The following is a 14,011-nucleotide window of genomic DNA, read 5'->3' on the forward strand; positions in this document are numbered from 1 at the left end:
TCAACTAGACAAATACGACTAATACGAGACTCCAATCCTCATTTTCTTCCCGTTCCCGGTTTCGGAAAGCAAGTCGTCTAACACCACGTGCTACGAGATAGTTACGTTTTACTTCGACTTACTAAACCCATTCCTGAATCGGCGTCTCAACTTTCACCATGTTAGAAGACCGACTCTGGGCACTTTTGAAAGGCCAGACCTATTTCTCTCCTCGCAGAATTTCGGGTTAATTAACGGCATTCCCCGGTGTGTCATTGCAGGGGCTGAATGTCGCCAGCCCGAATCCTTCGGTCCTCTGGGTAAATTGGACAACGCCATTGGACGGAAAAGAATCAAACAACGGCGTTGACGGAACACTTAAGACGCAGCCGTCTGTCAGTGGCGCAAATGTTTATTGCACGTCGTCTTTTTTTCCTTGTCTGACAGAATGCCGGTCGTCTTGGTTTTTTTCTCGTCTCAGAATTTTGACGAGCGGCTTCTCTTCCTACCCGGGCTAGACAAACAGCCACCGGTGACAATGTCCATGCCGTGGAAGAAGTAGAGCATCTCGTTGACGTCGGCTAAAAGGGAAGAAGAGCTCCAGGAAAAGTGGCCTCTGACTAGGACGGGACGGGCCAAGCCGAAAAGTATGATTGATGAGATGATGATGCATTGCTCTCTTCTCTCCTCATCCTCATAAAAACTAGGAGAAGCCTGACTCTCAAGATCATGCGACGATCCACCACACCGTAGCTAAACCGACTTACTATTCCGTTTCTCCTGCCCCTTCTCCTTACTATGATGGCAAGTCCTAAAAATTACGGCCCTCACATGATTTTTATCTTGGAGAAGTGGTAATGAGTTCCGGATATCCCGAGTTCATGCAACAAGATGCGCTTTACAACCTCTCGACCTCATATCATGCTTAAGAGAGCAATATTGCTCATCTTAAACCGCTAAGGAAACGAAAAACCCACTCGTCATTAAACTAAAAAGTGGCGGCTTTATCGACGGCAAGATTGACGGCAAGATCAATGGCAACATTGTGCGGCATGATACGAAATCGGAGACCAAAGTTCAAGTCACTGACTATGCTTTGCGTACTAGGCTAACTAACTAGTGCTTGGATTTAGCCATTTCGCGGTCGACATAGTCCGGGTGTCGGTCTTGGCAGAAGACTTCGGGATGCTCCCGACTCGAGGCGAAACCGCTGCTAAAGAAGAACTTTGGTTTCAAGCTAGTTGGCTTTAGCCGATTTCGAATCCGCGTAAACAGCCTGCTTGGAACTTTGTGTCTATAAAGAGAGGGATCAAGCCGCTGAACGCAGTATGTGGATGTTTGGCTTATACGCAGTGAGGAGTCAATCAGAATAGTGTGCAGTTCTTTGCTGTGCCATTTGACAACCCGGCCAACTGCACATGTAGGAAAAGTTACTCAATTGGCTAGAATCAGTTGTCAACGTTCGCCTACAGCGGATAGGCAAATCCACCAGTCTCCCATTTGCCAAGACGGGAGGGATGCCGAGACGGGGAGCAAATGGCAATAGGCCAGGTGAAGCATTATTCGCGGTATTCCCGATTCCCGGAGCCCAGCTTGATGAAGCATATGCAGAATGCCTCATTGCGACGGGCGCTAGAAATGACGGGCTGAAGAATACGGACCAGAAGGTCGGTAAGGACGGGAGAAGGCGTGAGTTTGGACAGGGCTCTCGTCTATTCATCACTTGTGAGCTGTAGAAGCGATCAATAGCGTCGATTACTGCCTTGAAGATGTGGATAGTCCTCGCCTAGCAAGGGATCTGATCTAGTGGCCAGCTATTCCCGAGATAGTCTCCATGACAATTGAAGTCTGAGTCTGCCACATCCAGTATACTCTGTATCCGTAGATGCTATGTAAGAGGGTATCATTGATCGTTCCTACCTGCACAGATCCCACAGATGGATCACATATCTCCCCGTTGCAGACAAGATGAGCACTAGAAGCAGCAATTCATCTCCCCGAATGCATTGCAAATGTCACCCTTGCCCGAAGCCCGCCACTAATCGCTCAACTCGGTTCCGCTTTCGACCAGGTCCCCCAGACGCAACTGAACCAAAACGGCCATCAACCGCAACACTCGACCAACAACTCCCAGCAAACAACAGCAACCAGGGACCTCGTTTTAGGACCCAGCTCCGGTCACCGTTGCTAGTCCTGTTACTCGTAGTATGGATACAGTTGCATTGGAAATAACCGCATCCACCACGTGTCTGCTACCATGCCTTTACTTGACCGGGCTAGCTTCGCGAGAAGATTCTCCCGACTCCAAGATGAGCCTTGCGCGTCGACCCGTCGCAAGTAGATTGTGTCACTAATCGGAAAGACATATAACTACGTTGTCGAGCGCTGTGTGTCGCCCGCCATGTTATGTAGCTGAAGAACGTAGAGGATAGAGGGGAAACCAGAAAAGCCACAAAAACACAAAAACACAAAACCAACTTCCATTCTCTCCTTGTCTTTCCCTCCTCGTCAATTGGAACAATGCAGTCGCGTTCTCTCGCTCTCGCTGGTCTCGTGGCTTGCGCCCAGGCCCTGGACACGGTCCAATACGGCGCCTTGTGAGTCTACGGAATCTCTAGAACCTCTGACCAAGGCATTGATTGACTGTGATACCGCAGTCTGGCTACGGCCACCTACTCCGTCGCCAACCAGCTGGGCTTCTTCACCGAAAACGGCCTCAATGTCGTCTACAACCAGGTGCCCAACAGCACGGCTGCCTTTGCCTCCATCCTCAACGGCGAATACGACATCCTGACAGCGACGGTCGACAATGCGCTCAACTACCGCTTCAACCAGAACCAGAACGTGACCGTCATCGGCCAGCTGGATCAGGGCCCAGATCTGGTGCTCGCGTCCATCCCGTCCATCACCAGCATCGACCAGCTCAAGGGCAAGCCAATCATTGTCGACTCGCCCCTCAGCGGCTACGCATATCTGCTGCAGGATGTTCTGGCCACCCACGGCTTAACGCTGGCCAACAACGACTACTACTTCATGGTGAGTTGAGCTGAGCAACAGAGAAGAAAAACAATTGGACAATGAAACTAACATGCTGCAATGTAAGACCGTCGGCGGAACTCCCCAGCGATTCTCCGCCCTTGTCAACGAGGCTCTCCCCAACGGCACCGCAGTCTATGCCACCATCCTCACTTACCCCTTCGCCGTCGAGGGCGATGCTCTCGCTCCCGGCCAGGCCCCCAACATTCTCGCCCGCATCTCCGACGTCGTCGCCCCCGTCACCTCGAGCGCCTTCACCATCCGCCAGTCCTCCCTGAGCAACAAGGCTGAAAACGCCCTGCTGACTCGCTTCATGGCCTCCATGTACGCCGCCAACAAGTTCCTGCTCAACCCCAAGAACAAGCCGTGCTCCATCCAGGCCCTCGTCAAGCAGCTGGGCGTCTCTCAGGCTGTTGCCACGCAGGAGTACGCTTCTGCCACCAACCTGCTGTCCGGAGAGGTCTCGCCGCCGCTCAACGACTTCACCGTCAACCCGACGGGCATCATGAACGATGTCGACATCAGGAAGCAGTTTGGCGGCTTCAGCGTTCCGGCGACCTTTAACTTTGCTAAAGCTCTTGTTCCGGGCGTTGGTAAGCTCATTGACTATTCCGTCAGGAACGCCGCCGTTGAGCAGTACAAGAAGCACCCCTTGACTGGCAACTGCACACAGTCCTGCAAGCCACACCCATAAGGGACTGTAAAGGCTCTGGGTTCCGGCTTGTTATTTCTTTAATATTCCTATATAGACATATAGATATTTACGATACGTTTCGTACGCCGCAACTTTAATCTAATTGTTTCCAACGTTTACAATAAGGAGCCAGGATCTAGTTGGCTTGTCCGATATGTGATGTCAACACCAGACTCATTTCCGCAAGTCTAGCTTCATTATATACAGCATTCTATACACTCATCATGTCATGTAAGTGAATTCTTATAATTGAATGCTTGGAAATCTGGAACAGTACGAATGATGTGCAGATCATAAGACATAAAAGTTCTTGAAACCTAGCGAGAGTCAATCCAAAATGGGGTTCCAGAAGCCTGTTCTTGAATTTATACATAACGTGACAGGCGTAGATTCTTCGAGATGCATACCTTGAAAGGGGTTTCATCAAAATCAGGTGAATGATTCGGGATAGCTAATCTAAGAAGAAATGTGAATAGGTGCGTCTGTATTATTATCAAGATTGGAGAATCATGATTCGAAGATGCAGAACTTGCAGTACTACCTTCAAACCTCAACCCCTATTTCTCATAATTTAGTATACTGTGACTTATCTTCGGGCAAGAAGGCAGGAAATATTGTTGCTTTATCTCGTGGGTAGTTGAATCCTTTAGGATCTACTTAATTAGTAGCTTAATTTGACCGATTTTCTACAGGTGGTTGTATTCAATTTCAAAACAACGGAATGTATTCACATATGCCGATTCTAGGTCGCTGGTCAAACTTTTCGCCAATAGGTTCCCTTTTGATTCATTGTTCCATGCCTCTGTGCATATAAAAAATGAGGATGATTTCATACGTGAGAGTAAAGCTGTATTTTACAATGAAATTTGATGGAAAAAGAACTATCAGGGCATTGGAACACAAGACAAAAGTGATGAAGCCAAAGACAAAGAGGTGAGCAGCAGACTAGCTCGAATCCTGTAGCTAGTGAAGGAAAGGGGGCCGTATTTAACTCTAAAGCCCTTCAACAAAGGTAGTAAACTCAAGGTGCTTCTATTCAGCTATCCAGCTTCTCAACCTCTTACCGGAGCACCTATAGTTCACATCAGAGACTTTAGATTGTTAAACAACCTCAGCTTGACCAAATTCCAATATCCTCCAGCATCACTGGTAGACTCATGTCCTGTATTTCAACTTTTCTAGAACATAGCCTAGAATTAAAGTCTTTGTACCATTGAAGCTGATGAAACTGTCTGATTGAAAACTTGTAACAACATTTTCATGGTTATCACAACTAACAGTTTTCAACTGCAACGTGCCTCAAAAGCACAAAATAGACATCTACTACGATTCTAAGCCAGTATCTAACTTGAACCCCGCGAAAACAAGTCTTGGCGAATGACTATCCATCGGCGACTTTTATAAAGTCCGCCGGAGAATGATCGAATAGTGAGAACCCCCAACCAAGATTTGATGACAGGTCATAAAGTATCTCTTAGAATACTGAATCCTTTTAGATCTTGTGCTTCATAGAACACCTATTAGCTCAGTATTTACAAGCACCACGACGGCCGATGGATTGGGGATCGGTTACCGGCAATCTCTGACAGTATCTACAGATGCAATACAGGTTAGCACCATTACAAGTCCCGCAAGTCCGCAAATCTCGCGATAGTCATCCGGAGAATGCAGCAGATAAGAAAACAGAAATGAGTAATAAGGAACAGCGTATCATCATCTTTCTACAGAGCTATGTTAAACATCATCTCATGTCCTAGAACCGTAGTTGAAGTACGATAAATAAGATGTACACAGGGCACTGCTATCTTGGTCATGATCAATTACAAATAATTTGTCAAAAAACAAGATTAAGAGAAGATGATTCCCTTCCACTACCACATCAATACAAGAACAAAACAAAATAAACACCCAATATTGATCGATGGAATACGGATATCGGCATCCGGTCATCTTTCGTATAAACAAACAGCTTACATCCCACAGGCCACGGAGTACGGTAAAATACCATCCAAAACGACTGGAGCTCCATATCAATCTCCATGCAAGAGCCCCCCACGCCCCCCAAACAAAGTCCCCCCGTCAGATATCATTACGAAACATCTACCACAGAACACCGTTGATACACAAAACCTCCTAATCGGGCTTGTACTACAGTACACAAGCAATTGAGCTTCCAAAAGCCCTGACATCGTTAATGACACATGAATACAACTCTCAAATCACCATCTTGACTGATATACTCAGAGACGGACACATGTATGTGCTGCAACACCACAACACAGATGAAGTAAACGAACGATGAAAGAAATCACCGATTCCAGCAAAAAATCAGGCATCAATTTGCCAAAACATCGGGAGTCCACACCCAAGGGTAATCCTTCCGGTCTCTTCCCCCCATTCCAAAACCTACCAAGCGGTATTTGGCAGCTTCCAACACCCCGTTACCGTGACATTGCATCGACGCTGATTGGGCCGCCAGAAATGTCACGCGCCGCGATTCATCGGGATTTTTAAACAAAAGGTAAAAAAAAGTCCTCACAAAAAGGCATGGAGCACATTGCAACCGCACAGACTACATGTACAGTTGTAACGCAGCATCCATTCTGCTCCGGTATTTGGCTTCCCGAGGCCCGGCCGGCCCCCCATATCTTCGCCTATATGCAATGCTACGTTCTTTCTTTATGCATGCAGAGACACCCACACAGACACAGAGAAGTGGAAACAAAGGCAAAGAGAGAGAAAGAAAAAAAAAGGACCCCAACAGGTTTCGGGGAGATATCAAGCCCTTGCCCGTGGGGGGAGGATGGATGAGGGCAAGGAATTCAACCAGCATAAAACACATCCAATTGCGCAATAATACGCATACACCGAATAAATCCGAAAAAGCGCTTGGTCGAAACAAGCAATGCCTGGAAGGGAAAAGGCAACGCAGGGCTGTGAGCCTCCCTCATTCTGAAATTTTAACCCTGCCTCTTTTCCCAGTCTGGTCACCGAAATCCTTTTTCGTGTGTCGGACAACTTTTTTGCGCGGGATGAGCAAAAGAGCAGAAAAACAACAAGCAAGCAAAAAAGCAGCAGCAAGCAGGCTTCAACCCTGCTCATACAGCATCCCACACAATGGATAACAGCACGTCACATCACCCACACTCTCCTTCTCTCTCTCTGCCTCTCTTCTGTGGTGTATCTTTTTCCAAGAGCCCACTTTCCAAGATGTCAATGTCTTTTTTGATGAGGTTCATTTATCTGAAAGCCCGCCTGTCAGACGCCTATCGATCCATCTCGTAAAAAAAGAAAAAAAAAAAAAAAAAGAGGCTTACACAACAAAAACCAACAACTCCATGCCCCTCTCTTCACCAAATTACTGATCGATAGGCGAGCGGAAGGGCTCGACTACTCTCGAATCTCGCCTAGCCCGCTTTGCTTCTCCTCGCATTCTGAATCCGCATACGAAAAGGAAAATGGGAGAACCAAGAGACAGAGAGAGAGAGAGGGTAAGGTAGGGGGGTGGTTCCGGAGGACGGAGAAGAGCGAAATACAACAGTATTTCTTGTTTACCACCCCCCTCCCCCCCAAAACTGACACGCAGCCCTGTCGAATGGGGGGAATTAAGCGTCAGCATCAAAAGAAGAGAGAAAAGCACAGACTGGACACGAGAGAAAAACGCCATCTCGGGGGCTTCGACCAGATCGGTCCATCCCTCCGGGTTGGCTTGGCTCGGCCGAATCGGCCGAGGGAAAAGCCGTCATCGTGCATGGCCCTGCTCTCCATTGCCCATTAAAGACTGCTAAAGAAATGCTAAAGACACTCTAGCATCCCCGTGCTAGGGAGCGGCAGAGGCAAGCTTTTTGGGGCCGTTTTAGCTTTAGTGGTGTCTTGACTTGGGCACTAAAAATGAAACGCTCGACCAAAGAGTGTTAATTGTACTCCGTATTTTGTCCCCATTTTCTCTGACAAAGGGGGGCACAGCCTTGCCGGTGGTGCAGTCGGTAAACCTCAGCCCTATCAAGCCTCTTGGTGTTTTTCTTGTACGTTGGTTGGTTGCTATTGTCATCGTTGTCAATCGGGGAACCAAGACAGAGAAAAGAGGCCGCCAAGCAGTTGGGTTTGCAACACTTTCTCAACTTGACAACTCCGGACACTAAATGCACAATAGTAGAATGCAATGACTGAAAAGGGGAATCTTTATGCGCATGTTTTGTCACTGTCATGAGCGATGGGTGGATTGCCTTTGAGATGACGTGAGGCTAGCTCCAAAGCAGAATCCAACGGTTGACGGGTTCAAAAGGACGTTACGGACGCTCCGGAAGGACATTTACTGTTTACGGTAAGTTGCTTCATAAGCTGCTCCTCATGGAATGTCATTCAGGCTTCTAGAAGGCTTCCTGACCCACGGACATGCTTACATACATGCGAGTGCACGAGTAAGTACAGTCTGGCCGTGTCAAACTCCATGCGCGCGGGAAGGGATGAAGGAGGGGGCGTCTCCGTTTGCCACCTTGTCAGCAACAACGTGGTCGGATCCTATCGTTCCGTCATTGTTTCCTAATCTGGCCACCGTCAAGGCAATGCCGGGGGATGAATGGTGACGAGCTTATAGACTACTTTGGTAGTCGAGTTGTTGTTTGGTAATATAGCCCAAGATAGTCTTTCTCTCTGAGTGGTAGGCCAGGGGGGTGAAATGACAAAGCATCAGCTCGGATAATCGTCTTGTTCAACGGAAGTTGCCGACTCCATTCCCCCGGGCTTACAATCTCTCGAGGAGAGATTCGAAATACCAGCAGCATGTTCAAAGCCAGGGGCTGGAGGAAGAATGGTCCCCCAATCATAGGCTATCCGTCTCGCAAGGTGAACGGAACGGGGCCCAGTCTCGTTCGGACCGCAAAGAGAAGTGACAGTAAGCGAAAGTTGACAGCTAGGTTCCACAGCTGCTCCCGGCATTCACGGCAGTGGATGTCGGGAGTTGGAGGCTTCGGCCTCCTAACGTCTCAACTCGAAGGGGGAGTGACATGCCGGCTTCATATCGCAATCACCAGCACAAGAACAAAGCTGGGTGACAAACACCATAAGCTGAGCATAGCAAACGCTGGAAATACAAACGGAAAAAGAGACAACACATTGCTCCATTTCCGTCTAATAACGGGCGTTTTCCCCTTTGATGGTCACGGTGACAGCAGCATCAGCCGATAGTACGGGACAACTCACGGAAGCCCACCCCCCCAGGTCCTAAATTAATAATGACATGGAACTTGACAAGCTCCACGGCACCGCTGACCTAAACTTGCCCGGAAGAGTAAACGCAGGAGAAGAGAGTCTGTAGCCACCTATCCCCATATTGTACTCGTAACTTGACTAATTAGCGGGATCTTCCAGGAAAAGAAGCCACGAGGCAAAGAAAGGGGGAGAGGGTGTGAGGGTGAAGGGTGAAGAGTGAAGTGAGGGTGGGTTGACACGGCACAGAAAGGACAAAAAACGTGGCGGCAAAGCCGTCATCGAGCCCAAAAGTCAATGAGATGACGAGCCGGTCATTACTGTAAGGCTGCAAACGTGGTAAATAGGGTCCGCGAGTTGGGGAAGCCAAGAAAGCTTCCTGTCGCTCTTGCCGTTAGGCTCGTTGCATTCCGCGTATAACTGAGGTTGGCGTTCTCGCTCTCGCTTTCATGCTTACTGGTCTCTGGAGGAGGAGGCCCGTGACCTTTCGTCTGTAAGTCGGTTGAGTGTATTCGTCCGCAAAAGGACCGTATCCCATACACTAAGGAGACGGAATAACGGCATCGTCAACGAGGACGAAGACCAAGTGAAACTCAAAAAGACACGTAATTGTTGTTGATGTTGTTTGAGAGTGACAGACTGGGCATGATCGTCTCAGCATATGATTCGAATGCGAGTTCCGAAAGCAGCATCGGATACAAGGCGTGGGAACACATCCATCCGGCAAGTCAAAGTAACAGTACCCAAGCTACCTCTTTTCCGGGCTAGAGATCCAGCAAACTGGCACGGGCGTCGCATTGTCTCCTGCCTTTCTGGAAGTAGCGGCATGGAGAACGGGGATGCGTGATTCGATAGTGTCGTTGAACGCTCAAGGATCAGATCTAGCAAAATCTCCTCAAGTGCCGGTGAAGAAAAACGCTTAACAAATCAGTGATAAGCGTTTCCTTAAAGACAACACAAACGGCTACAACCTTCGTTGGAGGTCTCCATCAAACAGACTACTGCCTGGCAATTGCTTCAACGAGTCATCGTCCCAATTTCGTTTCGACGACTCACCCCCACTGGGGGCCCAAGCTGACGGGCGTAGGTTAAAGAGCCCTGCATACCGTTATTCCGCGAGAACCTGCATAACGGTTAGGCCCTGAAGGGACGGGTGTGGTTTTTTTTTTTTCTGTTGTGCCTTTATTTTTCTTGTTGCTCCTGATGTGCGTGTGCGTGTGTGCGTTTTGCTGGCAATGTCATTCGATAGATGCTGTAGTGCTTACTTTAGCCCACGACGTGCAGGCGTAAAAGTTCTAGCCCTCATCTCTGCCCACGGGGGAAAAAAGCAGATGATGCAGAGAAACAAGGCAAGCGTCGACCCAAAACAGATTTCTGCCTCCCCAAATCTCGATGATGACTGTCCCTTTCTTGCCTCTAAATCTTGTCAGGGTCCCCCCCTCCGATGACCCCGAGCGACGCCGGATCTGTGTCGTGCCATGCAGCACCGACTTTGGCTCCCGCTCAGGGCCCGGCACCTCCGGCAGGGCTCCGGGCTCGTCACACTGCTCGAGCGGACATGGTTTTGCTTCCTGCTCGAGGCTTTTTTAGCTTCCAGAAGGATCAGGAGACTGGTATCGTGCCGTGCTGGTCATAAGCAGAGCAACACACACGCCCAGGAGGGGATTTCGTTGCTGCCTAGCGAGGGAGCAAGTCGGACCCGTTTCTGATGAATTACGGTGTCGGTGTAGGGCACACGCAAAAGGTTTGACCCGGCAGTCTGCGTATGAGTGTGTGATGTGACTTTTTGTGCCTGCGCAAACCTTGAAACGGCGTGGTTTGTACTTCCCGCAGATATCAACACGCCACGGCGACTCGAGTAATCTCACTAAGGAGAGGCCATCTTGAGTCGTTCCAGGTACGAAAGTACGCGGCCCGATGTGGATTGAGTTTCCCCCCAACCAAAAGACTCATTACCGTACATGATATTATCTCCAAAGCAGGGCCCGCTTAGACGGTGGTTGACGCCCGTTTGACGGTTTGACTGAGAACAAAAGTGGCAAGAAGCAATTGCCAAGTATGATCAAGCTGATTAATTAAACTGACAGCGCATGAGTCGATATGAGGTTTACGCCCGTTGTCTTGAATTATGGTACGACGACGAGTTTCGGAGCTGCGGAGTGCGGACTTTGTACAGGTAAAATGAAAGTCCAGAATCCGTGCTTTGCAATCATTGCTTGGAGCCTTGTGCTACTCGAAAATTAGCCTCGTGTACTCGTTTGGGTGTCTTTTTCTGTCTAGCCTCTCCAATCAGCATCGGTCATGCTTTGCGTTGGACGATCCTATTTTGCCGGTGGGATTCATGCAGCAGGTCAGGCCCAACTCACATGTCGCAACAAACATGAGGGAAACACACACACATCCCATGGGCCTTCCCCCCTCTTCCTTGTTCTCCTCATTCCGATGGCTTCGCCGAGCGAATACCCGCCCTCTGGATATACGGCATCTTGTAATGATTTAGAAAGAAAAAGGGGGGTGAAGAAGAGAGACAGACAGAGACAAAGTAAAGAAGCAATTGTCCGCTACAACTCCGATGCCTGTAGTGAGCGTCTGGTTAATTCCCACTTCTGGTGACGAACACGACGGTCTTTGGCTGCGAGAGCCGCTCGTGGTTGTAATACTTTGTCTAGCACGGCAACAAATTGCCAGAAGCCCTGCAGTCGGCGACTCAACACCAAGCTCTGTCTGAGGGGCGTTTGTTGATGAAGATGGTTTGGATCCTGATGACCACTGGCCGGGAGCGATGACAGACGGAAACGCACAAACGAGGCATAGAGAAGCCCTGCATTTACTGCATTTACCCCTCAAAATGCCTCAATGTGTCACCAAGCACAGGTACAAGCACAAGCACACAAGCGAATCCTGCATGTTTCGGTAAGTTGACCTGTAGATTGTACTGTATGATCATGGGAAAGCTCGCACACGCGCAGAAGAGGGGATTGCCCGGAAAAGGAAAATATCTGGAAGCCTTCTGGAAGCCTTCGACAGATGAAAGGGGTGTGGCAGACGCTGCGGGTCTGCGGGGTCGTCAGCTAAGCCCACCAATTGGAGCAGCAGGAAGCGCTGGTTTGTATCGCGCCTCGGGTTTGTTTGGTGTTTATTGCTTGGTAGTCGAATGCAGGCGCCATGTCCGGTCATGTCCTGCACAGCTTCTCGCCTCGGGGATATTGCGCGATGCTACGGTACTCGCGCCTAGAAGCACTCATAATGGCACCAACGTTTAGCATCGTCATGCCGGCGGCAGGAACTCGGTGGCTCGCAGGCCGAGCGTCTGTTTGTGTCAAGTTTCCGCGAGCCTTAGCCCGCCATGTACATAGCCTAGGCGCGAAACGTCAAGGGTTGTCAAGGGTTTTTGTCCCTCTTTACTGTATTTTGTCTTTGGGGATCAAGCAGCAGCTAGTTGAAGCCCGTCCAATCGTCCCCATGACTCGAGCCATCTCGCATTTCCACTTTTTGCGATGCCTGCATTATCTCGCACTTTTGTTGCTGCCCTGGACCTGGGTTAGACAAGGCAAGACAAGGCAAGACAAGGCAAGACAAGGCAAGACAAGGCAAGACAAGGCAAGACAAGGCAAAGTCAAAGGCAGCCAGGACAAGGCCCGGCAAGACAGAAGCCGTTCGAGACTTGGTGACAAACCTGGACATTCATTGTTCGTCTTCGCAGCACCCCCCTTCCTCCCTTGCCCTACGAGGCTGTACAGTAGCACCTCGCAGTATACAGCCAAACAGCATCCTCTGGGCGAGACAAAGACGGGCGTCGCAGCGGGTCGAACTGTAACTGCGCTGCGCTCTGGATCAGCGGCCGAACCCAAAGCACCGACCCTATCGCCGCCTGACACCGGCCTTTAATTATCTACCGCCCGGCAAGCTTACAAGGCAGCAGCAGGTGTGTCCGCGCGGGTAGCTTACCATACTAACTTGTGCGGGAGGGAACCCAGCCCAGCAGCGGCCAAGGGGGCGTGCGAATAGTCAAAGCAGCGTTGATGAGCAGAGCAGAGAAGAGCAGCAGCGCTGTTACTCTGCAGCAGATGGCGAGACAGGGGCCATTCATTGGGCTGAAGGGGCGCCACTCTTATGCATGCGTGCTTGTACAGCCGCTTCTGGGTGTTGGCGGTTTGTGGTTGCTTGTGCTGCTGATTGTGCCTCGTTTGAGAAGGGAGATGCGACTGTATGTACTGTGCGGTACTGCCACGAGGGGATCTGCAAGGGATACAGTATGAATGCGTAAGGTGGTGATGGTGATGATGATGATGATGACGGTTGAATGAAGAAGTTCGAAACCGTACCCATTGTACTGGACGGTACATGGACTGAACATTCTGCATGTACACTCGAGCTTACCTAAGGCCAAGTAGCGCCATCAAAAATCCGTGGGAGGTACGGATATACAGCACAAGCACAGCGCCCTACAGCGCCCTACCAAGTACCTACACCAGGCAAGGCCAAGTACCTGGGAGTACCTGCACATGCGCTGCAGCGTAGCGCCGTTAGGCACATAGCTAGGCCTACAGTAGCGCTGTGGGAGTGCATTTTGCTGCTGCATTGCTGGTGCCGGAGCGCCGCAACTGCACAGTCCGGCTCTACAGTAGCGCCTGTTGTAGCACGTCCCGGTTCCTCCATAGCGGACGGGAAGGTGGCGGCACATGGCGCGCCCTGGCAGTGGGGCGGTGCGGCCTGCCCCGCTTCCTGGGCTCTTTTCTCTTTCAATTTCCTTTTTCTCTCTCTTGGGTAAGTTTTGTTAATAATTTGTTGATCATTTTTATTTTTATTTTGGTTTTGTTGATGACTGTGTACGGACTCAGTACGGAGTTAGGCTACTACCCACGAATACAGTAATGCGCTTTCTCTCATCCTTGTCTGCGCTTCACTTCCCATATCCGGATATCCAATCTTTGTACGAGTACTTACATTCCCGGAGCAGAAAAAGGGGCATCAATTACAGCCAAGCCAAACAATCAACTGTTGTGTGTCAAGTCTTGACCTCTTTCTTGTTTGCCCTATCTAACTAGTAAACACGTTCGGTCCATGTGCTATTGCCCCGGGCTGTTACTCTAG

General features: G+C 49.7%; 5 protein-coding genes across 5 annotated transcripts; 2 read left to right on the top strand and 3 right to left on the bottom strand.

Moving 5' to 3' along the window:
- Window positions 1-995: 995 nt before the first annotated feature.
- Window positions 996-1,839, bottom strand: M431DRAFT_460890 (hypothetical protein). Its single transcript, XM_024915351.1, has one exon. The coding sequence runs from the start codon at window positions 1,697-1,699 to the stop codon at window positions 1,340-1,342; it is 360 nt and encodes a 119-aa protein (XP_024773030.1). The 5' UTR covers window positions 1,700-1,839; the 3' UTR covers window positions 996-1,339.
- A 660-nt stretch (window positions 1,840-2,499) lies between these two features.
- M431DRAFT_89138 (hypothetical protein) lies at window positions 2,500-3,709 on the top strand (the record flags this gene model as incomplete). Its single annotated transcript, XM_024923984.1, has 3 exons — window positions 2,500-2,576; window positions 2,637-3,015; window positions 3,083-3,709. 3 exons carry the CDS (start codon window positions 2,500-2,502, stop codon window positions 3,707-3,709), a joined length of 1,083 nt encoding a protein of 360 aa, XP_024773031.1.
- A 2,357-nt stretch (window positions 3,710-6,066) lies between these two features.
- M431DRAFT_460908 (hypothetical protein) lies at window positions 6,067-6,951 on the top strand. The gene has a single exon (XM_024915352.1). The coding sequence runs from the start codon at window positions 6,286-6,288 to the stop codon at window positions 6,832-6,834; it is 549 nt and encodes a 182-aa protein (XP_024773032.1). The 5' UTR covers window positions 6,067-6,285; the 3' UTR covers window positions 6,835-6,951.
- Window positions 6,914-7,499, bottom strand: M431DRAFT_460922 (hypothetical protein). The gene is made up of 2 exons (XM_024915353.1): window positions 7,027-7,499; window positions 6,914-6,952 (listed from the first exon to the last, which is right to left on the bottom strand). Exon 1 carries the CDS (start codon window positions 7,374-7,376, stop codon window positions 7,068-7,070), a length of 309 nt encoding a protein of 102 aa, XP_024773033.1. The 5' UTR covers window positions 7,377-7,499; the 3' UTR covers window positions 6,914-6,952; window positions 7,027-7,067.
- A 4,591-nt stretch (window positions 7,500-12,090) lies between these two features.
- M431DRAFT_483509 (hypothetical protein) lies at window positions 12,091-13,601 on the bottom strand (the record flags this gene model as incomplete). The annotated part of the gene is made up of 5 exons (XM_024916125.1): window positions 12,091-12,227; window positions 12,594-12,799; window positions 12,866-13,156; window positions 13,298-13,362; window positions 13,407-13,601. 5 exons carry the CDS (start codon window positions 13,599-13,601, stop codon window positions 12,091-12,093), a joined length of 894 nt encoding a protein of 297 aa, XP_024773034.1.
- Window positions 13,602-14,011: the final 410 nt, after the last annotated feature.

This window comes from Trichoderma harzianum, assembly GCF_003025095.1.
Source record: "Trichoderma harzianum CBS 226.95 unplaced genomic scaffold M431scaffold_8, whole genome shotgun sequence".
NCBI classification, from domain to species: Eukaryota; Fungi; Ascomycota; class Sordariomycetes; order Hypocreales; family Hypocreaceae; genus Trichoderma; species Trichoderma harzianum.

Excerpts from the sequence above, each read along its gene's own strand:
- M431DRAFT_460908 (XM_024915352.1), top strand. The coding sequence starts at position 6,286 with ATGTACAGTTGTAACGCAGCATCCATTCTGCTCCGGTATTTGGCTTCC.
- M431DRAFT_460890 (XM_024915351.1), bottom strand. The coding sequence starts at position 1,699 with ATGAATAGACGAGAGCCCTGTCCAAACTCACGCCTTCTCCCGTCCTTA.
- M431DRAFT_460922 (XM_024915353.1), bottom strand. The coding sequence starts at position 7,376 with ATGGCGTTTTTCTCTCGTGTCCAGTCTGTGCTTTTCTCTCTTCTTTTG.